Source organism: Oncorhynchus gorbuscha, linkage group LG01, assembly GCF_021184085.1.
Source record: "Oncorhynchus gorbuscha isolate QuinsamMale2020 ecotype Even-year linkage group LG01, OgorEven_v1.0, whole genome shotgun sequence".
NCBI classification, from domain to species: Eukaryota; Metazoa; Chordata; class Actinopteri; order Salmoniformes; family Salmonidae; genus Oncorhynchus; species Oncorhynchus gorbuscha.
The window spans coordinates 50,573,274-50,598,273 of record NC_060173.1 but is presented as its reverse complement, the minus strand read 5'-3'; the positions used below and the strand labels follow the sequence as shown (position 1 = coordinate 50,598,273).

Below are 25,000 nucleotides of genomic sequence, written 5' to 3'. Positions count from 1 at the left end.
CCGGCAGGGCCGTGGAGGAGAGGATGGGCTGGCTGCATGCCATCCTTCCTCTAAGCCAGCCTTAACCCTGTGCATATGCATCTTAGTCTCTGGCCCAGTGACAATCTTCCTCTAACCAGCCTTGACTCCGAACTAAAAGAAAAAGGAGGCTGAAGCACCAGAGGGCTCTGGCGCCGTGCCATTCCTCCGCAAACCAGCCTCAACCGCTACCCTCCTCCCCGGTCTGATGACAGCAAAATCCCTGCTGCCACAGCAGCACTGTCCTCAGAATGTCTCTTCCAAACCGCACCGCAGAGACCGAGAGAGGAAGGGGAGGGGGGGGGCGAAGAGAGAGAGCCGTTTTCAGCCACAGAGGGGCAGGGAGAGGGAAGTACAGGACCAATATTTTTTATTGTTTAAGTTACGACACAAGCAGGGAAAACAAACAACGACGAGAGAGACATTCAGAAAGAGAGCGAGCAAGCAGAGAGCGAGAGAGACATACCGAGAGAAAGAGAGAGTGAAGTAGCTAGCTACCTATAGAAGAAGCAGTCGCAGCAGACAAGAACCCCCATCCAGCTGGCAGCAGACAGCGGGCAGGTCTGTGAGGGTCCCACACAGCGCTCTTCTTCCCTCTCTCCTTCTACCGGTGAAGGGTAGAATGTGTCCTGCCGCACAGCTCCAGTATAGCCGCCCGTTGTGTCACACACACACACGCGCGCGCGCAACGTAACTGGCTTCTCACGAACTGCGTCCACCCACCCACACAAACACACACTCGCTCTCTCTCCCTGCGGTCCAATCAGCAAACACACACGCGCCGACGAACGTGCGTTTCAGACGACCTATCACAACAACTCAGAGCCCGTTCGAAGTGTGTTCCTCTCGCTCGAGCTACTGCCGCCTGCCTCTTTACTTCTCTCTCCTTCCCTCTCGCTCTCTCTCTGGCTGGCTCTCACTTGAAAGGCGGGAAGATTAGGTTGGCAAACAGACTTGCATAAACAAACTGCTGAGTGTCACAGGGCGGACTTTGGAGGATATTCTTTTTTGGGGGGGCTCTATCCTAACAGCAATCTCTACCATCTGTATACACCAAACAAGGTCTAAACACACTCGCTGGTCGAGAGACGTGTTGGTTATTAACACCTCTGTTAGCTGGGCCCATAGCCTGTACTGAAGAGCAGAACCTGCAAACCAAAGCTGACTGCTGCGAAACACACACACACACACACACACACACACCCGTCATTCTTTCACATGGCTGCGTCAGAGTGGCTAGAGCTCCGGGCACACCCCCCCAGGAATGTAGCCAATCGCTGAAGAGCTCTGTGATCGCCAGTGCGGGCATACAAGGTGAAGGACACTCTCCCCCCGGCTCCCCCTTTTCCGTTTCTCACTCGCTCCTTCGCTCTCTGACTCTCCCTCTCTCCATCAAAGCACCATCATCCTGTCATCTCTGTCCCGGCTGCAGTACCCCATTATGCGAGTGTGTGTGTTTGTGTCTGAGTAATCTACGACTGCAGATTCTATGGGACAGACAGATCATTAATATTGACTATGATCACAGCCAGGCTCTGGGCTCCATCCTGGCAACACACACATGTCAACTCACTGTCACGCCGCACAGCAAACTATCACAGCAGCACCATATGCAAGAGAGTGATTCACCTTCAGAAGGCAGTAACGCATTAGAATTAGCCTGGAATTGTGTTGTGGTTGAGTTACCGTCTCGCCAAAAGGCCCGACAACAAGGTGACACTGTACGCTCTGCTGTCAGACACACGCCACGCGAGGAACGCTCTCCCCCCACTTCCCTCTCTTAGATGAAAGGTGAGGCGAGGAGCCGCAGTAGCAAACCACAGCATTTTTACAGCCCATGACATCATATCCATCCCTCCTTCCTTCCTTCCTCCCTCCCTGCCTGTCGCCAAGGGCCTCTCCTACCTCACTTTTAATTACGCCTCCGAGCTGCGCACGCACACCTGATTGAGCAGGGAGGGAGGGAGTGCAGCGATAACACTTCTCTGTGCCTGCGTGATAGAGTGGGTGTGTGCTCACTGCACAGCACTCATTAGCTTCCTTTGTGTTTCAGCACCACACAAGTGCCAGGATGCACGTGTGTGTGTGTGTGAGCTGCGGAAGGATCTGTGGCTGATAACAAGGCCAGGAGGAAAGGAACCTGCCATTACATCAACTCACTTTCAGCAAATTGAACTCTCTCTGTGTGTGTGTGTGTGTGTGTGTGTGTGTGTGTGTGTGTGTGTGTGTGTGTGTGTGTGTGTGTGTGTGTGTGTGTGTGTGTGTGTGTGTGTGTGTGTGTGTGTGTGTGTGTGTGTGTGTGTGTGTGTGTGTGTGTTCAAAGCACCCGAAACCAAGCCAAGGAGCTGGGCATAATAGTTACCAGGGCCGTAATCTCCGTTACCCCAAAATTACAGTCTTGCATAATCGGCCAGGTGCTCGATTAAGGTCAGGGTCCATGCATGTGAAGAGACGGAACGAGGATCGGAAACGGGAACGAAGAAGAGCTCCACCGTCTCTGCCAAAATGTCCCCTCCCCTTTAGAATTTCTAAAGACGCCAACACCTGCGAAATCGTGATTTGTCCCAAAAAGCCCCGGGAACTAATGCTGGGCCTCATGTCAAAACACCCCCAGTTGCACCATGACAGGTCTACGGTAGCATTTATGTTTACATGGTCAGTCCACGCGAGATCACGAGAGACAGATGTAAAAGCGTTCAAATTGAAGGGAGTCTGCTTGGTTTGGAGATGGAGGAAGACAAAGCAAGTCCATTCATTACACTTGTGACTTGGAGATAACCTAATGAAGGAGGGAATGAATCACTGCCCTGGGAGAGGGGAGAGAGATATAAAACTTGTGACTAGGATTCTAATGATCTGGACTTGAATAGACCTACTGGGCAGTGGGCAATCATGTCAACTGAAAGTGGGTGAGGAGAACAGACCACCAAAGTTGCTAAGTGGTTGAACTGGGGGGGGGGTTGGTATTTAATTCTGGAGGATGGAGAGAGGACCGAGAGAGGGAAGAGAGAGGGGAGAAGGGGAGAGGGAGGGAGGGGGGAGAGAGGGAGGGGGGGAAGAGAGGGAGGGGGGAGGGGGGGGGAGGGAGGGGGAGGGGGGGAGGGGGAGAGAGGGAGGGAGGGGGAGAGGGGGGAGGGGGAGAGGGAGGGGGGGAGAGGAGGGAGGGGGGAGAGAGGGAGGGAGAGGGGGGAGAGAGGGAGGGAGAGAGGGAGGGAGGGGGAGAGGGGGAGGGAGGGGGAGGGGGAGAGAGGAGAGGGAGGGGGAGGGAGGGAGGGAGGGAGGGAGGGAGGGGGAGGGAGGGAGGGAGGGAGGGAGGGGGGAGAGGGAGGGAGGGAGGGGGGAGAGAGGGAGGGAGGGGGAGAGAGGGAGAGGGAGGGGGGAGGGGGAGGGAGGGAGGGAGGGAGGGAGGGAGGGGGGAGAGAGGGAGGGAGGGGGAGAGAGAGGGAGGGAGGGGGAGGGAGGGGGAGAGAGGGAGGGAGGGGGAGAGAGGGAGGGAGGGGGAGGGGGAGGGGGAGGGGGAGAGAGGGGGGGAGAGGGAGGGAGGGGGAGAGAGGGAGGGGGGGGGAGAGGGAGGGGGAGGGAGGGGGAGAGGGAGGGAGGGAGGGAGGGGGGGAGAGAGGGAGGGAGGGAGGGGGAGAGAGGGAGGGAGGGAGGGGGGAGAGGGAGGGAGGGAGGGGGAGGGGGAGGGGAGGGAGGGAGGGAGGGGGAGGGAGGGAGGGAGGGAGGGAGGGGAGAGAGGGAGGGAGGGAGGGGGAGGGGGAGAGAGGGGGGAGGGGGAGGGGAGGGGGAGAGAGGGAGGGAGGGAGGGGGAGAGAGGGAGGGAGGGGGAGAGAGGGAGGGGGGGAGAGGGAGGGAGGGGGGGGAGAGGGAGGGAGGGGGAGGGAGGGGGGAGAGGGAGGGAGGGAGGGAGGGAGGGGGAGAGGGAGGGAGGGAGGGAGGGAGGGGGAGAGGGGGAGGGAGGGAGGGGGAGAGAGGGAGGGAGGGAGGGGGGGAGAGAGGGAGGGAGGGGGGGGAGAGAGGGAGGGAGGGAGGGGGAGAGAGGGAGGGGGAGGGAGGGGGAGAGAGGGAGGGAGGGGGAGGGGGAGGGAGGGAGAGGGGAGGGAGGGAGGGAGGGGGAGAGGGGAGGGAGGGAGGGAGGGGGAGAGAGGAGACTTGTTTAGGTTTCTTCTCAATGAAGAGACCACCCCTCAAGCCTGATATTCAGGCTTCTCCTCAGCTCGACAAAGGTCGGAGACCAGAAAAAGAGCCATCGAACCATTACTCGAAACTCAACCACGTCAAAGAGGAAGACGGTCACGGACGTTCAAAAATCTGTTAACACTTATTTTTCCGTGGCATGGCAAATTATGCACATTAATTCGGAAAACATTGTCGTTCTTATAAGAATGAGTGAGTTCAGTGAAACAGGTTGGTAGTGAGGGCGACTACTTCCATCAGTTGCAGCGTGCATATGATAAACACGTTTCACATCAACAACAACAACTCCAATAAGAACCGAAATCACGACACAAGCAATTGACCATACCGAGAGTATCAAAAGACAAACATTTTTCAATTGCGTCTGGGAAAAAAATAAACCAAACCCCCTTTCACTGAGATGTGGCGAATGTTAAACGTAACCCGAGTAGTGAACGGAAGCCTCTTACCTATTCAATGTATAGGAGCCGTTCCGTTTAAACCTCATGCCGGACGATAGGAATCGGATGAAGAAATCCAGAATTGATAATTTTCAACTTTCGATGCACCTCGAAAACGTCTGTGTCCGACGGCTGCAGACAAGGAACAATAGAAAACGGAGTTCTCGTGTAGACTTCTCTTCTAATCGCTCCCTCCTTCCTTCCACAGACCTCCGCGCCTCCCTCCCTCCCTCCGGTCCCTAGCTTCCGCGGGCAGGGTTTACCAGTCAGGGACAAGGCGATAGGTGGACCCTCGAATGTCAAAACAAATGCTTCGATGCAACACAAAAACGACAGCTTATCATTTAGACTGATACAAATACACGTCATATGTACAGCAAATCCATCAGCGATGATGTCGTTAAATTCCCCGAGCAGCGATAAAGCAGCGTTCACGCGCTAGTCGGAACAAGGAAACTCGGACATTTCAGACTTGCTAACGGGTTGTAGTTATACACGTGCCGCGTTCAACCCGTTAGCAGCTCGGACATTTCAGAATTTTATAGTTCCGACTAATCCGTGAACGCGGCAATAATGTTTCTTTAGATATGATGTTGCAGCTCATACATTGTGTCCTCAATAGCCCCCCTGACGTAAATCACAGACACCTCACTGACAAAAAAAACCCAAATAACTTTAAAAAAAGGTCCAATTGAGTCGTTTTTATCTCAATATCAAATAACATCTGGGTAACAGATAGGTGCATTGGTGTGATTGTTTTGAATTAAAAAGAAGAAAAGCTTCTTAGCAAAGACACATTTTTTAAGCAAGAACTTTGGTAGGACTGTCTGGGAGGGGAACACTGAAAATGAGCTGTTACTTGGCAGATAGCTTTGGAACTCTTTCTTATTGAATGTTGAGTTATAGATCTGTAATTGAAAGCATGTATCAGCAGTGGATATATGTGCACAATTGCTATGCTTCCTGTTCTTAAAGCTGCAAATATGTAACTTTTGGGGCAATCTGACCAAATTCACGTAGAAATGTGAGTTATAGATCTGTCATTCTCATTGAAAGCAAGCCTAATAAGCGGTAGATATGTTCTATGTGCGCCATTTCTATGCTAACCGTTCTGAAGTTTTATTTTTGAGTCTTGTTTTCGGTTTTGTACACCAGCTTCAAAGAGCTGAAACAACAATATTTTGGGTTATGGAAAGTGTATTTCACAGCGGTTTAGACAGCATAGTGTAGAGAGAGAATCATTGTACAATGTTTTGTCACATAAACTGAAATTGGGCGAACTATTCGAATTTTAGCAACCAGGCAATAACAGAGTGATTTCTACATAGTGCACCTAAATGACCGCGTGGCGCTGACACCATGGGAGGCCAAGACTCCCTCCCGCCCAAAGCAGGCAGACATTTCAGCCGTTCTTTTCAAACAGCTCGTACACCAAAAGTGCTTCATCATCATCTTCACAATTTCACAGTATCACTCCAACCTCACAGTGAAAACACAGGGAAATCATGTTTTTGACTGCACAGGACCTTATTATTATTATTTAAAGAGTCTCCATTGTACGACACTCTATATCTCACATTACTCAGATGATTTGCGCACTTCCAACTTCAACCACCGAATATGGATTCCTTTGTAAATCAATGCACACACAAAAACACATCATCCGCTTTCCAGCCATGAAAAAAGTATCCATAGTGCCGCGACTGTTTTTCCACCGACGGACACGGGGCGCAAGCATCCCTCTCATGTTTCAAGTGCGTTCCCTATCATCTCGCAGGCTATATTCACCTCCTGTATGCTATAGGGAGAGGGCAGAGCGCAGACTCCGAGCGAACACTTGTCAGCGCCAGATTGGAGCCAAGAATAGGCAGAGGATCCAGTAATGCCTGCTAAACCCATAGCTCCTCATCAACTGTCTGTGTGTGTGTGTGTGTGTGTGTGTGTGTGTGTGTGTGTGTGTGTGTGTGTGTGTGTGTGTGTGTGTGTGTGTGTGTGTGTGTGTGTGTGTGTGTGTGTGTGTGTGTGTGTGTGTGTGTGTGTGTGTGTGTGTGTGTGTGTGTGTGTGTGTGTGTGTGTGTAAGATACACATGGCCCTTTCACGAGCACGGGCGCGTTCAGCAGGACACAACGTTTTTGGAACGGTCAGCTAAAGATAGCCTTATGTAGAACAAACGTTACTCTCCGACATGTAGACAGCATATGGATAGAATGTAGAATACGCCGTATAGCTGAAGAATATGTAGGATAGAAGAGTACAAGCACAGCACTAGTTAAGTACGATGGGAAAAGACTAGAATAGCGTATATGCATATAGAAATGGGTAAAACGGTACGTAAACACTGATTCCATGTCTATGTACAATGGCGATAGCCACCGGGCGGTAGCCGGCTAGTGGCCGTGTCTAAAGTTCACGGCAGGGTACTGGGTGGTAGCCGGCTAGTGGCCGTGTCTAAAGTTCACGGCAGGGTACTGGGCGGTGGCCGTGTCTAAAGTTCACGGCAGGGTACTGGGTGGTAGCCGGCTAGTGGCCGTGTCTAAAGTTCACGGCAGGGTGCTGGGCGGTAGCCGGCTAGTGGCCGTATCTAAAGTTCACGGCAGGGTGCTGGGCGGTAGCCGGCTAGTGGCCGTATCTAAAGTTCATGGCAGGGTACTGGGTGGTGGCCGTGTCTAAAGTTCACGGCAGGGTACTGGGCGGTAGCCGGCTAGTGGCCGTATCTAAAGTTCATGGCAGGGTACTGGGTGGTGGCCGTGTCTAAAGTTCAAGGCAGGGTACTGGGTGGTGGCCGGCTAGTGGCCGTGTCTAAAGTTCACGGCAGGGTACTGGGCGGTGGCCGTGTCTAAAGTTCACGGCAGGGTACTGGGTGGTGGCCGGCTAGTGGCCGTGTCTAAAGTTCACGGCAGGGTACTGGGAGGTGGCCGGCTAGTGGCCGTGTCTAAAGTTCACGGCAGGGTACTGGGCGGTGGCCGTGTCTAAAGTTCACGGCAGGGTACTGGGCGGTGGCCGTGTCTAAAGTTCACGGCAGGGTACTGGGCGGTGGCCGGCTAGTGGCCGTGTCTAAAGTTCACGGCAGGGTACTGGGCGGTGGCCGGCTAGTGGCCGTGTCTAAAGTTCACGGCAGGGTACTGGGTGGTAGCCGGCTAGTGGCCGTGTCTAAAGTTCATGGCAGGGTACTGGCCGGTGGCCGGCTAGTGGTGACTATCATGTGTGGGGGGGGTTGCAGAGAATACAGAGAATATAGGCGATGCTAGATATGTTCCCCAAATCAAGTACAACCCCCCCCCACATATTTTCAATGAAATTACTTGGAACAAACGTGGAATAGACATCTGTGTCCAGAGGGAAGGAAGTACTTGTTAACGCATTTGAACTGGTACCTGTTCGTTCTGAGAATCTCTCAAGAGCTGGATGGAGAGAAGGATGCTAAGAGGGGAGGAAGGATGGAAGAGAGGTTTGGAACAATGTATTGGTGAATGGAAAGATGGAGAGGTGTGCATTAAGACTGAGGTTGACGACGTCATCTTTATGGCTCTCTGCTGCTCACCACATCTCTCAAAGGCCCTGCCGTTACGTGTGTGTCATGTGTGAGTATCACACTTTGCTTGTGTGTGTATTACAGTGTGTGTGTAAGTAATAAATGGCACCTCCTGTGGAGCAGTGTGTACTTGGGACATGTATAAGAGTGTGTGTGTGTGTGTATGTATAAGAGTGTGTGTGTATGTGTATTAAAGTGTATGTGTCTATTAAAGTGTGTGTGTGTGTATTAGTGTGTGTGTCTATTACAGTGTGTGTGTGTGTGTGTATATTACAGTGTGTGTGTCTATTAGTGTGTGTGTGTGTGTATTAGTGTGTGTGTCTATTACAGTGTGTGTGTCTATTAGTGTGTGTGTGTGTGTGTGTGTGTGTGTATAAAAAGTGTGTGTGTGTATTAAATTGTGTGTGTGTGTATTCAAGTGTGTGTGTGTGTATTCAAGTGTGTGTGTGTGTATTAGTGTGTGTGTCTATTACAGTGTGTGTGTGTGTGTATATTACAGTGTGTGTGTCTATTAGTGTGTGTGTGTGTGTGTGTATAAAAAGTGTGTGTGTGTATTAAATTGTGTGTGTGTGTATTCAAGTGTGTGTGTGTGTATTCAAGTGTGTGTGTGTGTATTCAAGTGTGTGTGTGTATTCAGGTGTGTGTGTGTATTCAAGTGTGTGTGCAAGTAATAAATGACACCTCCTGTGGAGCAGCGTGTACTAGGGTCAGTGTATGTATAAGAGTGTGTGTGTATTAAAGTGTGTGTGTGTGTGTGTGTGTGTGTGTGTGTGTGTGTGTGTGTGTGTGTGTGTGTGTGTGTGTGTGTGTGTGTGTGTGTGTGTGTGTGTGTGTGTGTGTGTGTGTGTGTGTGTGTGTGTGTGTGTGTGTGTATTGGGGCGGCAGGTAGCCTAGTGGTTAGAGCGTTGGGCCAGTAACTGACAGGTTGCAAAATCGAATCATTGTAAATAAAAATGTGTTCTTAAAACTGACTTGCCTAGTTAAATAAAGGTAAAATTGAAAAAATGACTGTGTGTGTGTATTAAATTGTGTGTGTCTGTGTATTACAGTGTGTGTGTGTATTAAATTGTATGTGTATTAAATTGTGTGTGTACTAGGGACAGTGTATGTATGTGTATGAGTGTGTGCGCGTGCACGTCTCCGTACGGTGCGAGTGTGTGCTCTTTCTCTCCTGCAGACCTCTTAGTGCTGGCTGCAGTGGGCCATTTATTACCATAAGAGCAGGCTGGCACCAACACTGCTGCTCAATCACACACACACACATATTGCAGAGTTACGCAATACTGGGACTAGGGGAAGGAGGAACTGCAGACCACAGAAACCATTAGCCAGTCCGTTATTGTGCAACTCTAAAACACAAACCCCTCCCTGCTTCCATCCATCCCTCCTTTCCTCCAGTCTTTTGACGTTGTTCAGGCCTCCCTCCATTCATCTGTCCATCTCTTCTATCATCCTGACGTTCCCCATCCCTCGCTTCATGCCTTCCCTCTTTTGCCATTCATCCCCAGCTTGCGTCATTAATCCTTTTCATCGTGGTCATCTATCCCTCCCTCCTTCCTTCCTGCTGTGTGTTTTGGAAGAGCTGCACCGTGTGCTCTTGTGGTTGCATGCTAATGACCCAAGCGGTCAGTCGGTGCTCTCTTCCCCGGTTAACATCTTCGACCGTCGTCAGCGCCATCATTCCCACTACCATCATCCATCCTCATTCCTAGCCAGACACGTCTCTGCCGCCCCCCCTGCTTTCTGTTAGCTTGGCCCCCCCGAAGTCAGAAGAAAAAGCAGCTCTTTCTCTCCTTCCCTCAGTGACAGTTCCTGGGCTGTGAGGTTTACAAGCAGGAAGACAAGCCAAGAACCAGAGAAGCCTCGAACGCCGCATTCCCCGGTCCCCCCCTGGTCCCCACCCCCCCACAGGCTTTCCAGGAATACACAGCGCAGTGCCCAGTCTCACCATGCACACTATGTGCCAGGTATGTTGCTCGGCACAGTACTCAGCACTGTCTGATAGCTTGGTGGTACTGACTAAAAACACACACACAACAGCGCAGTAGAGGCCGGGACAGGGTTAGCAAATGGAAGGACCTATAGGTTCGCATAGACCTAGTCTGCTGCTCCGCACCTCGACTCACGTTGTTGAGTCGCTGTCTAGGTGGAAAACATGACAATCTGGGCCCGGGGACAGATTGGACAAGTCTGTCTTTACTGTTTTTTCTGCCTACGACCAGGGTTCACGGTACACATTTGGGCACGTCCCCTAACGGCACCCTAATTCCCTATATAGCGCAGGGCCCATAGGGCTCGGGTCAAAAGTAGTGCACTAAATAGGGAATAGGTTGCCATTTGGGACAAACAAATAGACTCTAGGTGGTGCTGGTTTGTCTGGAGAACCGGAGGTCATATTTGAGGGTCTTATTTTCAGAGGGTGCCTGCCCATATCAATACCTTTGGTAACCCTTTTTCGAGAGGGTTCTGATTTGTTATGGTCTATACGGGCATCAGCCTCAGGCAGCCATGTAATTCAAATAGTCTTTAACGACTACGGACTTTAGGTCAATTTGCATGTTGATTCCCAGTCAGACAGCTCAGGAACGCAATTCAAATCTATCAGAGGGAAATTCCTTCCAGGGACAATTGAGCAGGTCGACTGAGGCCCGAGCACTACAATACTGATTAAAATAAATCAAAGCCGGTGGTGATTTGAATCAGCTGTGCACGGGGAGGGGGGGGGGGTGCAGGACCGAGTTTGGGAAACCCTGGTCTAGACTGCAGCAGGACATGGTAGCGCTGTGCTCTGGCGCCACTCACTGGTTCCAAGCGGTACTTCACCCGTGATGTCTTGTAGGCTATGTTCTGCACTGGAGTTGTCACGGGATCAAGGAAAGGACACGAGGAATGGAAATGAGGTTAGGAAAGGAGAAGACACGGCATGGAGGGACACTGAGTGGAGAGGAGGCGGAGAGCAAAAGCTATTTATGTCTGTCTGGTATGGCCTGGCTGCTCAGAGAGAGACATGACTACAGACATACAGAGAAAGGATCTCCATATATTGACCGGCTGACATGCTGTCTAGTATGCTGCCTGCTATTGCTGGTATGCGCTGGAGTTGAAGTCGTGATGAAGGAAAGGAGACGAGGAAAGGGAACGAGAGGCCATAAAAGAGAAGCTGAATGACACTGGTCTTCGGTCTGATATCACTGGTTTTGATGGCTGGAGTTAAGTCACGTGACACTGGAGAACACTGAGAGAACCAGTGCACACTGGGGGAAGGCCCGGGAGCAAAAGACTACGCAACGGCGAGATCAGATTTCGCACCCGATGGATCTCTCCATTTCCTCCTCCCCTCTCCCCTCTCTCTCCAGCCCTTTCCACCTCTCTTCTTCCCTCAATCTCCCTAGTGGCAAAGTCAGGGATAATGACAATAATACACCCTTGCAATCAACCTAAATTAGCTACGACCAATCAGCTACTTACCAAAAAGGCCGTAAAATAGACAGACAGACAGACAGACAGACATCCACTGCATTCAAGACCTTGTGCTATGAAGCACGAATAGAACATACACCCTTTTGATGAAGGGCTGACTAACGGGACCATTAACACAGAAAATCGAATGAAAGTCAAAGTTCTCGGCGGTGTACTTTGCGGTAACAATCCACTTAGGGCCGGCTCTGACTGAATGCGTGGGTACGGTTGTGGGTACGCGGACCCGCCACAGGGTGCCGAGCCACTGCGGCACCCCTTTACGAGTCCCGATTTTTTTTGTGGCCCCCACCCCCATCAGAGATGCCCATCCCTGAACTAGACCTAAACTGAATTCCTATACAACCTGTCAAAGTAGCGAGTGTTTCCCCTCCGATAACTCCTAATCTGCCTCGCTACAGCACACTGAGCCAGACCTCATCGCCAGACCACAACGGTCAAAGCATTGCGCACATGCACGGCCGCCGCTGGACTGGACTCTTAGTTGCCTGTGCTTACGTAACGGTCGGATGGCGGCGTGTTTGACGCCGTTTCCGGAGCGGTCTGGGCGCCGTGCGGTCCAGTGACCTCCAATGAGTTCACAGACATATGAAATACAGCTGATGATTATCTGGCGGGATCAAGGGGAGGACAACGTGCTGGAGAGCGCTGCTGGGCATGCAGGCTTTGGCTCCCAGCCCTGTTTGAACACACCGGAACCGACTGATCAAGGTCCTCAAACCTCCCTCTTTCCCCCTGGCCAATGAGACCGAGAGAGACTTCAGCGAGCAGCCTCTGCAGTTCATGACTAACGTCACTACCCTGGTGGGAGTCCAACTTTTAACATCATATTTGTGTGTGTCCTCTAAGTGTATTGAGCTTTGACTCATCTATCTACCTTTCTCCCCTTTAGTTCCACTTCTGCTTCTGAGTGCAGCGGTGGAAAGTGGTTAAGCTGTGTTCCTCAGATAGACAGAGGAGTGACAGACCGACAGAGAGAGAGACAGACGTGTTGTGACACTGACGCCCTGCTGCTTCGTGCTGATACCCGCACATGAGAAACACACACACACAAAAAAAACATCACTTCCTGCGTTTGTGCGTCTCAGTGTTTTCGCTCCCACAGTGAGGTTGCAAACAGTGACTCAGTGTTCCTGGGTTCCTCCTGTTCCGTACTGTAGCAGAGCAGAGCAGGCCGACAGCACAATGAGGAGGAAGGAGAGCACAATGCACTACAGGGTGGGGATGGGGAGACTGTGTGTGTGTGTGACAAAGAGAGAGAGAGAGAGAGACAGAGAGACAGAGAGACAGAGAGACAGAGAGACAGAGAGAGACAGAGAGACAGAGAGACAGAGAGACAGAGAGACAGAGAGACAGAGAGAGAGAGAGAGAGAGAGGAGAATACAGGATGGGGAGTAACGCTGTGCATGTGGGCACACAAAATGCAGTACGTCCTACAGAATATAGGGTGGGGGAACAAGTGAGTGACACTGCCGCGTACACACACACACACACACACACACTTTACAGGTTGATCAGATTCATAACACACACACTACAGCTATGGGGCGATTACACACCAGCAGAAGTGGAAAATACTTTTGGTATCTCAGATTGTTTCGGCAATTCTCAAATAGGAACTTCAGTGGGAGGAAGGACGTTTGGCACACTCAGCAAAATCACCAACAGAGCGAGTTCCTTTTGAATCAATTTCCCACTCAGGGGTGTTATTGCACGGTGCTCATAAAATGTTTCATAACTTCAGACTTAGCAGAAAGCTTGCTCTGAAAATGGAGGGCTGTGATTGGTTAATGACCTATAAAGCCAATTTCTATGTATAAAACGGGTCATATCATTAAACGTAGCAGAGAGGCCCCTCTGGAAATGTGACACGTTTGAAGATCATTACAAACAATATGTCTAAAACTAAGCAAAATCAAAAAGGGTAGTTTATATATTTTAATATTTTTTATGCTGAATAAAATGCGTTTTTCCCCCGGAATCTACACATACTAGAGGACACTATGAGTATATTGAGACCAAGATGCCGTCTTTATCAAGTACGGTTCACAGATCATAGGGTCTTACAGGAGGCATGTATAAGTCTAAAAAAAGGGCCTAAAATGGCCCGTTAGTGAGATTTGCTAGTACAGTCCGAGACACCAAAATATTTTCCGCTCCTGCAGGTGTGAAATCGCTCTCTGGCTGTGTGAGATGGTAAGTAACCACATTCGCAGGAAATAAACATCACGTACACTATGGGCCTAAGCATCAGACAGGAAGTGGCCTTTAGTTCAGGCCATGACAGAGAGAGAAGTGAAAGGTGGTTAAATCCACCCAATCTATCCAGTGACAAACCAATGTTACAGTCAAGACCCTGGATGTTGCTTTGGAGACCTTTGGGCCCCGGCTGGAATTTAAACTAGGGAACAGACTGCAGTGCCCTATGAGCAAAAGCTGTTGAAAAGATATCGAAAAAGACATTGAAAAAAAACGTATTTTCAACGTATTGTGGTCACTGGGTGGGGTATATAGACTAGGCATATGTCTAGCAGGAATTACTCCACTCCAGCACTGAGATAAAGAAGAGCTCACCAAAAGAGAGCAGGCCAAACCCCTGACCCAGTGCTCACTTGAGTCATTTGAATTGATGTTTTGGCGTGAAGCTCTAAAATGCCTGTATTGCAAGAATCGAGGTTTCATTTGTGTGTGTGTGTGTGTGTGTGTGGGGGGGGGGGGGGTCTCGTCCCCTTTGCTCCTTCTGTGCAACATCCCACTCGCACACAGGCACCAAGCCCAACCCCTCGACACACTCAACAACGAAGACAAAACATCCCTTCTGCTCTTACTGTAATAGAGGAAAAGGAGCCTTTAAAAACAAACAAAAAACAATACCCAACTCTCAAAATGTAGAAGAGCAGACCCTACAAAAACGGGATAATCAATGAACATGAATGTGGAAAATGAATGTGGAAAATGAATGCTCCGTTTCTGTCGCGGTAGGCCTACCATGTACCTTTAGCCTCATTTCAGTCAGACTGTTACGTGCTAGCTGTCTAGTCTGTTTTTTTATGTGGAATGAGCATACAGAGGCATTTATATAAGGAATTGGCAAGCTCGTTGTCATTCTGAGAAATTAGCATCTTAACCAGACAGGCCGCTTGATTTCAGTCTAAAACAAGGTGAACAGGCCGCTTGATTTCAACGTCTAAAACAAGGTGAACAGGCCGCTTGATTTCAGTCTAAAACAAGGTGAACAGGCCGCTTGATTTCAACATCTAAAACAAGGTGAACAGGCCGCTTGATTTCAGTCTAAAACAAGGTGAACAGGCCGCTTGATTTCAGTCTAAAACAAGGTGAACAGGCCGCTTGATTTCAGTCTAAAACAAGGTGAACAGGCCGCTTGATTTACGTCTAAAACAAGGTGAACAGGCCGCTTGATTTCAACGTCTAAAACAAGGTGAACAGGCCGCTTGATTTCAACGTCTAAAACAAGGTGAACAGGCCGCTTGATTTCAACGTCTAAAACAAGGTGAACAGGCCGCTTGATTTCAGTCTAAAACAAGGTGAACAGGCCGCTTGATTTCAGTCTAAAACAAGGTGAACAGGCCGCTTGATTTCAACGTCTAAAACAAGGTGAACAGGCCGCTTGATTTCAGTCTAAAACAAGGTGAACAGGCCGCTTGATTTCAACGTCTAAAACAAGGTGAACAGGCCGCTTGATTTCAGTCTAAAACAAGGTGAACAGGCCGCTTGATTTCAGTCTAAAACAAGGTGAACAGGCCGCTTGATTTCAACGTCTAAAACAAGGTGAACAGGCCGCTTGATTTCAGTCTAAAACAAGGTGAACAGGCCGCTTGATTTCAACGTCTAAAACAAGGTGAACAGGCCGCTTGATTTCAACGTCTAAAACAAGGTGAACAGGCCGCTTGATTTCAGTCTAAAACAAGGTGAACATGCCGCTTGATTTCAACGTCTAAAACAAGGTGAACAGGCCGCTTGATTTCAGTCTAAAACAAGGTGAACAGGCCGCTTGATTTCAACGTCTAAAACAAGGTGAACAGGCCGCTTGATTTCAACATCTAAAACAAGGTGAACTGGCCGCTTGATTTCAACATCTAAAACAAGGTTAACAGGCCGCTTGATTTCAACGTCTAAAACAAGGTGAACAGGCCGCTTGATTTCAACGTCTAAAACAAGGTGAACAGGCCGCTTGATTTCAACGTCTAAAACAAGGTGAACAGGCCGCTTGATTTCAGTCTAAAACAAGGTGAACAGGCCGCTTGATTTCAGTCTAAAACAAGGTGAACAGGCCGCTTGATTTCAACGTCTAAAACAAGGTGAACAGGCCGCTTGATTTCAACGTCTAAAACAAGGTGAACAGGCCGCTTGATTTCAACGTCTAAAACAAGGTGAACAGGCCGCTTGATTTCAGTCTAAAACAAGGTGAACAGGCCGCTTGATTTCAGTCTAAAACAAGGTGAACAGGCCGCTTGATTTCAACGTCTAAAACAAGGTGAACAGGCCGCTTGATTTCAACGTCTAAAACAAGGTGAACAGGCCGCTTGATTTCAGTCTAAAACAAGGTGAACAGGCCGCTTGATTTCAGTCTAAAACAAGGTGAACAGGCCGCTTGATTTCAGTCTAAAACAAGGTGAACAGGCCGCTTGATTTCAGTCTAAAACAAGGTGAACAGGCCGCTTGATTTCAACGTCTAAAACAAGGTGAACAGGCCGCTTGATTTCAACGTCTAAAACAAGGTGAACAGGCCGCTTGATTTCAGTCTAAAACAAGGTGAACAGGCCGCTTGATTTCAACGTCTAAAACAAGGTGAACAGGCCGCTTGATTTCAGTCTAAAACAAGGTGAACAGGCCGCTTGATTTCAGTCTAAAACAAGGTGAACAGGCCGCTTGATTTCAACGTCTAAAACAAGGTGAACAGGCCGCTTGATTTCAACGTCTAAAACAAGGTGAACAGGCCGCTTGATTTCAACATCTAAAACAAGGTGAACAGGCCGCTTGATTTCAGTCTAAAACAAGGTGAACAGGCCGCTTGATTTCAACATCTAAAACAAGGTGAACAGGCCGCTTGATTTCAGTCTAAAACAAGGTGAACATGCCGCTTGATTTCAACGTCTAAAACAAGGTGAACAGGCCGCTTGATTTCAGTCTAAAACAAGGTGAACAGGCCGCTTGATTTCAACGTCTAAAACAAGGTGAACAGGCCGCTTGATTTCAACGTCTAAAACAAGGTGAACAGGCCGCTTGATTTCAACATCTAAAACAAGGTGAACAGGCCGCTTGATTTCAACGTCTAAAACAAGGTGAACAGGCCGCTTGATTTCAACGTCTAAAACAAGGCGAACAGGCCGCTTGATTTCAACGTCTAAAACAAGGTGAACAGGCCGTGTTGTTCAAACAGTTGCGAGACGGACAGGGGGGGTGGGGGGTGTATTCATAACAGTTCAAGTGTTTAACCTTGTTCGCAAGCAAGTAGATCCAAGGGGGCTAGACTTCAAATATGAATATTAGCTGGCTACTCACTAGCACTTGGGCTTGTGCTTGAGAGAGTGTTGATGAGACCGGTGTTCATTTTCTAGTACGCCTGCTACCAGAAGTTGGTCATTATTAGTGGACGTGCATGGTTACCGTTAAGGTTATACACTGCTCAAAAAATAAAGGGAACAATTAGACAACACAATGTAACTCCAAGTCAATCACACTTCTGTGAAATCAAACTGTCCACTGAGGAAGCAACACTGATTGACAATACATTTCACATGCTGTTGTGCAAATGGAATAGACAACAGGTGGAAATTATAGGCAATTAGCAAGACACCCCCAATAAAGGAGTGGTTCTGCAGGTGATAACCACAGACCACTTCTCAGTTCCTATGCTTCCCGGCTGATGTTTTGGTCACTTTTGAATACTGGCGGTGCTTTTACTCTAGTGGTAGCATGAGATGGAGTCTACAACCCACACAAGTGGCTCAGGTAGTGCAGCTCATCCAGGATGGTACATCAATGCGAGCTGTGGCAAGAAGGTTTGCTGTGTCTGTCAGCGTAGTGTCCAGGGCATGGAGACGCTACCAGGAGACAGGCCAGTACATCAGGAGACGTGGAGGAGGGCGACAACCCAGCAGCAGGACCGCTACCTCCGCCTTTGTGCAAGGAGGAGCAGGAGGAGCACTGCCAGAGCCCTGCAAAATGACCTCCAGCAGGCCACAAATGTGCATGTGTCTGCTCAAACGGTCAGAAACAGACTCCATGAGGGTGGTATGAGGGCCCGACGTCCACAGGTGGGGGTTGTGCTTAAAGCCCAAAACTGTACGTTTGTTGGGCATTTTCCAGAGAACACCAAGATTAGCAAATTCGCCACTGGCGCTCTGTGCTCTTCAAAGATGAAAGCAGGTTCACACTGAGCACATGTGACAGACGTGACAGAGTCTGGAGACGCCGTGGAGAACGTTCTACTGCCTGCAACATCCTCCAGTATGACCGGTTTGGCGGTGGGTCAGTCATGGTGTGGGGTGGCATTTCTTTGGGGGGCCGCACAGCTCTCCATGTGCTCGCCAGAGGTAGCCTGACTGCCATTAGGTACCGAGATTAGATCCTCAGACCCCTTGTGAGACCATATGCTAGTGCGGTTGGCCCTGGGTTCCTCCTAATGCAAGACAATGCTAGACCTCATGTGGCTGGAGTGTGTCAGCAGGTCCTGCAAGAGGAACGCATTGATGCTAAGGACTGGCCCGCCCGTTCCCCAGACCTGAATCCAATTGAGCACATCTGGGACATCATGTCTCGCTCCATCCACCAACGCCACGCTACACCACGGACTGTCGAGGAGTTGGCAGATGCTTTAGTCCAGGTCTGGGAGGAGATCCCTCAGGAAACCATCCGCCACCTCATCAGGAGCATTGCCATGCGTTGTAGGGAGGTCATACAGGCACGTGGAGGCCACACACACTACTGAGCCTCATTTTGACTAGTTAAGGACATTACATCAAAGTTGGATCAGCCTGTAGTGTGGTTTTCCACTTTAATTTTGAGTGTGATTCCAAATCCAGACCTCCATCGGTTGATAAATTTGATTTCCATTGATCATTTTTGTGTGATTTTGTTGTCAGCGCATTCAACTATGTAAAGAAAAAAATATTTAATAAGAATATTTCATTCATTCAGATCTAGGATGTGTTATTTTAGTGTTCCTTTTATTTTTTTGAGCAGTGTATATATTTATTTATTTTTGACAAAAAAAGGGAATTTTCGTAGACGGATTTGAATGCCAGGTCAGTGATCATTGCAAAACAAGCAAGTTAAATAATGACATTATTAGTGGGTCATGTGGTTGTGGAAGGCTTCGATTCGTCTGATTATTCCTGACTGTTTGAACTGCAGTGGATTGACCTCATTTTGCGACAAAAGCTTAGAGAAAACTATGAGATGTACGTTGAGTGTACAAAACATTAGGAACATGCTCTTTCCATGACAGCCTGACCAGGTGAAAGCTATGCTCCCTTATTGATGTCACTTGTTAAATCCACTTCAAATCAGTGTAGATGAAGGGGAGGAGACAGGTTAAAGAAGGATTTTTAAGCCTTGAGACAACTGAGACATGGATTGTATGTGTGTGCCATTCAGAGGGTGAATGAGCAAGACAATCGATTTAAGTGCCTTCGAACTGGGTATGCTAGTAGGTGCCAGGCGCACAGGTTTGAGTTTGTCTAGAACTGCAACGCTTGCTGGGTTTTTCACACTTAACAGTTTTCCTTGTGCACCAAAAAAGCTCCAACACCCAAAGCACATCCAGCCAACTTTCCACAACTGTCGGAAACATTGAAGTCAACATGGGCCAGCATCCTTGTGGAATGCTGCAGACACTTGGTAGAATCCCACGACAAACTGAGGCTGTTCCGAGGGCAAAAGATGATGCGCAACTCAATATTCGGAAGATGTACCTAACGTACGTTCAGTGCATATCGAGAATCGTCCATAGGCTTGAGAAAAAAAACTAGATCCGATTTTTACGCCATATCGCCAACACACAAGCACGGTCACACACAATTTGATTCATTATTTTCCTGTAGGACTCTAGAATGATCTGTGTTGTAACGACGCTCCTACTTTTGACCTGTTCAGCTGCCAGCGTCAAATGTCTGCCATGTTTTGGTGACAGTTTGACGCCAGACTTCGCCGAGGACACACTGATAAGGTTGCCGTGACACGGACTTTGCAGCAGTTGAGGTTGTGACTTCCTACAAGCCTCTCGGGTTGGTGTTTACAGAACATGATGTGTTGTGTGATTAATAATGGACCGTTGCCATATGGCCAAAACAAAAGTCAAAAAAGTCACACACAAAAAAAAATGCGATTCGATGTTCCAAACATGTTGCTCACCGTATGTTTGCTGCAGTGACAAGAGGCCCATGAGAAAATTAATTCTGATCAGTCATGGAAATACAATTTGACTCCCAATTTAAAAGAAGATGGAGAACAAGCTATAAAGGAAAAATACTGTTTTTGGTGCAGGTACAGTCAACTAAAAAAATTATAATATTGCAATATTGTCAAAACCATATGATGTATCGTCAAAAATAATATCCCGATATGTAACTTTCAATTTTTTTCTCTCCATTACTAATGTTAATATAAAAAGGTTTAATAATTCCCAAATAGACAAGAAAAGGCTCATTAGAAACTTCTGTCTTTAAATCAGACATCATATTCTGGAATTTCAATCGAAAAACAGGATTTCCTTGTACAACGATGACAAGTGTTTTGCGATTACATGTCAGGGATTTCATAAAAATGGGGCTTAGGCGTGGCGAGGGCCTGGTCATGGGTGTGGCCATGGGTGTGGCCAACAGTGCAGTAGATGACAAAACATTTTAGAGGCTCTCCAGTTATATTTTAGATTCTCCCTGACTCTAGCTTTTATTTAGGTGATTGTTCGTTCTCAAAGATAATCGTATTTAAAAAATATATAGGTCCATTATCTTTTCTAAATGCAGTGCCTTATTGGTAGATGAGTATTACATTTAATTATTTTTATAATAAAAAAAAGCTGATATTGACTATCCCTTTGATTTGAGCATGGTGAAGTTCTAAATTACACTTTGGAGGGTGCATCAATACACCCAGTCACTACAAACATACAGGCGTCCTTCCTAACTCAGTTGCTGGAGAGGAAGGAAACCACTCAAGGATTTCACCTTGAGGCCAATGGTGACTTTAAAACAGTTACAATGTTTAATGTCTGTGATAGGAGAAAACTAAGGATGGATCAAAAACAGTGTAGTTACTCCACAACAGTAACCTAAATGAGTGTGAAGACAGAAGAAGCCTGTACAGAATAAAAATATTCCACAACATGCATCCTGTTTGCAACGAGGCACTAAAGTAAAACTACAAAAAATGTGGCAAAGAAATAAACGTTTTGTCCTGAATACAAAGCGTTATGTTTGGGGCAAATCCAACACATCACTGTGTACCACTCTTCATATTTTCAAGCATGGGGATGGCTGCATCATGTTATGGGCATGCTTGTCATCGGCAAGGACTAGAGAGTTTGTTTCAGGATAAAGAGAAACGGAATAGAGCTAAGCACAGGCAAAATCCTAGAGGAATACCTGGTTCAGTCTGCTGTCCACCAAACACTGGGAGACAAATTCACCTTGAGTGCAGCTTGAAAGTTCCTAATTGCCAAAATCTTGCACTATCCCAACAGTAGCAGAGCAGCCAGGGTCATGTTATTGAGGGCATGCAAAGAAAAACGCAAAATGAGCCTTTCAAGATCGTTGGTCCATGTTGAAGAGCTGCTCCTCAGCCCCCTCTGTAAAAGAGACACACACACACACCCCCACGACTGTCCCTGTGAAAATGTGTGTAAACACTGATACGTCCCTGACTGACAGCTTACACACCAGGGCCCCTCTAATGAAACACACGGTCTTGTGTGCTGTTCACATGCACTCCCTCTCTTACATATGGCCCTTTAGCTGCTCCCTGGCCTCTTCTCCATGGCCTTTCGGCTACTGGCCCAACGCTCGAACCACTAGGCTACCCGCCGTGAGATTGAGAGGTGAGATTGAGAGGGCAGTTAATGGTGGACAGGGCTGGTGATAAGAGGCTGGAGGTGAAAGGAGAGAATGTGTCTCTGGGTGATTAATGACGGGGGTCCGGTGAGCTATCGGCTTCATTAAATGGGGCTAAGTGGTCTGGCCCTCTGGACTCCACTGGGCTCCTAGGAAGACCGATGAAGACGATAACACAAGGAATGGAGAGTTTGGGGAGAGGCCGCATTCCCCTCCTCTACTCTCTTTGTACGTGTGTGTGTGTCTGACTGTATGTGAGTGTGTCTGCGTGAGTGTGCACGACATGCAGTGTGTGTGTAATGGGAATTTCCCAAGGGAACCAAAACGAGAGCAGTCGTTGATAAAAAAATCAATCCGGTTTGTTATGAGTTCAACAGGGAGCTTACAGTGCTTTCGGAAAGTATTCATACCCCCTTGACTTACTCCACATTTAGTTGTTCTACAGCCTGATTTCAAAATATACCCCATAATGACAAAGTTGAAACATGTTTTTTATTTTTTTTATTTTGAAATGTTGGTAAAAAGTATTGAAAATGAAAAACAAATATACCATTTACATAAGCATTCACACCCCTGTGTTCACGTGTTAGAATCCCCTTTGGCAGCAATTAAGTCTGTCTGGGTGAGTCTGAGAGCACTGCACACCTGGATTGCACATTGTTATTCGTTTAAATTCTTCAAGCTCCGTTAAATTGGTTGCTGATTATAGCTAGACAGCCATTGAAAATCTTTGGCAAAACATGACAAGGCAATTATTAAGTCAAAACTGTAACCAGGCCACTCCGGAATATTCAATGTCATCTTGGTAAGCAGCTCCAGTGAATATTTTACCATGTGTTTTAGGTTATTGTCCTGCTGAAAGGTGAATCTCTCTCCCAGTGCCTGTTGGGAAGCAGACCGAACCAGGTTTTCCTCTAGGACTTTGCTTGTGCTTAGCTCTATTCCGTTTGTCTTTATCCTAAAAAAGACTCCCTAGTCCTTGCCGATGACAAGCATGCCCATAACATGATGCAGCCACCACCATGCTTGAAAATATGAAAACAACTACAGTGATGTGAAGTCTATTTCAGAAGAACAGAATAGCGTACTCTTAGTTGTCCTTATGTTAGGTCCTGATCTGGCTATGTCATATGGCTGTGGGAATCACTAGTTCATTTAGCAGACAAGATTTTATAGTATGAAGAATGCAATTGAACGTGTCTGAGTAAAATAGAAACGATTTGAAGGAGTGCGCATGTGGCTATTCTGTGTTGAGCCATAACAAAGCAATAGGTACTCCTATATGCTTAATTTAGAGTTATTAATGTAACTTTAGTTGTTCTACAAACATTGGGCTATATGTTTTGATTTGTAATACATTGTAAGGCTGCATGATGCAACTAATGATGATTTTAAAAAGTTGTTTGAAAGGCATGAGCTCTGCTTAGTTTTTTGCACAGGCTGTACACACTACATTAGTCTCTCATTCACAATTTGACAAGCACTTGATAATGCCTAACATTTCACAGTGGCATCCCCTGTGTGTGGCCATAATGTACCCTGAAAAAATGCATTCCTTCTGCGGCCACTGGCCGTTGTGCCTTTCTCCCAGAGTGCTGCTCCATCACCTGACCGGGTCTTTCTCACAGGCTATAAGTGAAGACAGATACACCGGGGACGCAACAGTGCGTGTCCTTATCCAATTCCGAGGTGCATATTGAAGATATTGGAAGAACTGTCCACATTTACTTTTCGTCAGCCAACAAGATGAGTAGGCCGAACGAACAGCAAAAGCACTAGCCTATGTCAATCTACTATCCTCCATAGTACAAAAGTCAACCTATTCTACGCGAGAAATTAAACATTCAAAACATAGTCTGGGACAGTTGCAGGATGTGATCGAGCCCAAATTTATACAACAACTAGCATCAAAAAACTTTTTTGAAGCAATGTGGATGACGCAACAGATCAGAACATTTAGCTTAAAATGTTGATAAACTATTAGGCTATTTCTTGACATTATAAGCACAGCAATGCGCACCCGGCAGTAGGATTTAAGCGCGAATGTTCCATTAGCAGGGAAACACCATTATCAAAAGTGACCACAAATGCAATTACGCATGTAAAGCTTTTATTATAAAAGGCTAATTTTCACCATGAAAATTATCTTCCCAAAACTTGAAACTCACGCGCTGCTTATGTATGCCAGTTAAGCTCTACACCCTTTGTAAAGCAGATTAATGTGCTTCATTTTAAGAAATTATTAGCCACTTTAGTTGTGATACAAACCTTATTAAAACATATAGGCCTATGGGGCTGGGCTACATTAGGTGTGCGACTATGACAAGTGATAATATATAATTCACAAGTGATAGGCTAATCTTAACACCCATCAGACTATTCTTGATATAATCTCATCTTTACATTACTTTACTTTACTACATAATGTGTGAATTTTGTTTTGATTTAGAATGGAACATTATCATGCACCTGTCTCAAAACAGGGGCAGCCAGAAAAAATACATGTCATCTATGCACTTAAATAAATATAAGCAATGTGCTTAATATCAGGAAAGTTGAGAAATATATATAGTAGGCCTCACCTATAGAAAGCGGATGGGACCCTCCTCTTTTAAGAGGCCATCACTCTGTTTTCTCACACAATTGCATAGCCTATAAAAATGTTGCGCAACATGAGCTCAAGGGATCACATGAAGTGGTTCGACTTTCGATTATGTTTGCAACGATGTCAGAGTGATGAGAGTGACAATAAAGTGCAGAGTACCAGGCCATTAGCAAGTTTGGTAGGCTACTAATGAGCAGCAGCATCAGATCTTGGAGAAGCCTAATTACCGTGACTAAGCGGTCACGTGGAATTTGACTGCCTTCATGACTCGTGACCGCCGGTGTGGCGGTAATACGTTCACTAGCAACAACCCTCCCCCTCACCATCTCCTCCTCCTCCTCCACCACTCTTATGTTCTCTGGTCTCATATGGAGTCATGTGACAGTGGGGTCTATGTCTGGGGCATAGACAGGCGTGGGAATCAGACACGCATTATGTTGACATCTCAGGAATGCTATGGTCCCGTCTCCAGAACAACATCACAGTCAGTGTGTGTGTGTGTGTGTGTGTGTGTGTGTGTGTGTGTGTGTGTGTGTGTGTGTGTGTGTGTGTGTGTGTGTGTGTGTGTGTGTGTGTGTGTGTGTGTGTGTGTGTGTGTGTGCGCATGAACATATTGCACCCACTTGTCTAATCAAGTTACAGGAATAAAAACGAGAG

The 25,000-nt window shown here is 47.6% G+C and overlaps 1 protein-coding gene across 3 annotated transcripts in view; it reads right to left on the bottom strand.

The window, feature by feature from the left end:
• Nucleotides 1-25,000, bottom strand: part of LOC124039219 (MOB kinase activator 2-like) — a 112,887-nt gene that overhangs the window by 47,372 nt on the left and 40,515 nt on the right. The window contains exon 1 of one of the 3 annotated variants that reach the window (XM_046355132.1): nucleotides 4,665-4,872. The exons of 1 other annotated variant lie outside the window; for it this stretch is intronic. In XM_046355132.1, coding sequence (XP_046211088.1) covers nucleotides 4,665-4,702 — 38 coding nt within the window. In that variant the 5' untranslated portion in view covers nucleotides 4,703-4,872. Of the gene's footprint in view, nucleotides 1-516; nucleotides 946-4,664; nucleotides 4,873-25,000 lie in introns of those variants that run through there. One more of the 3 variants, XM_046355138.1, reaches the window with a different exon arrangement.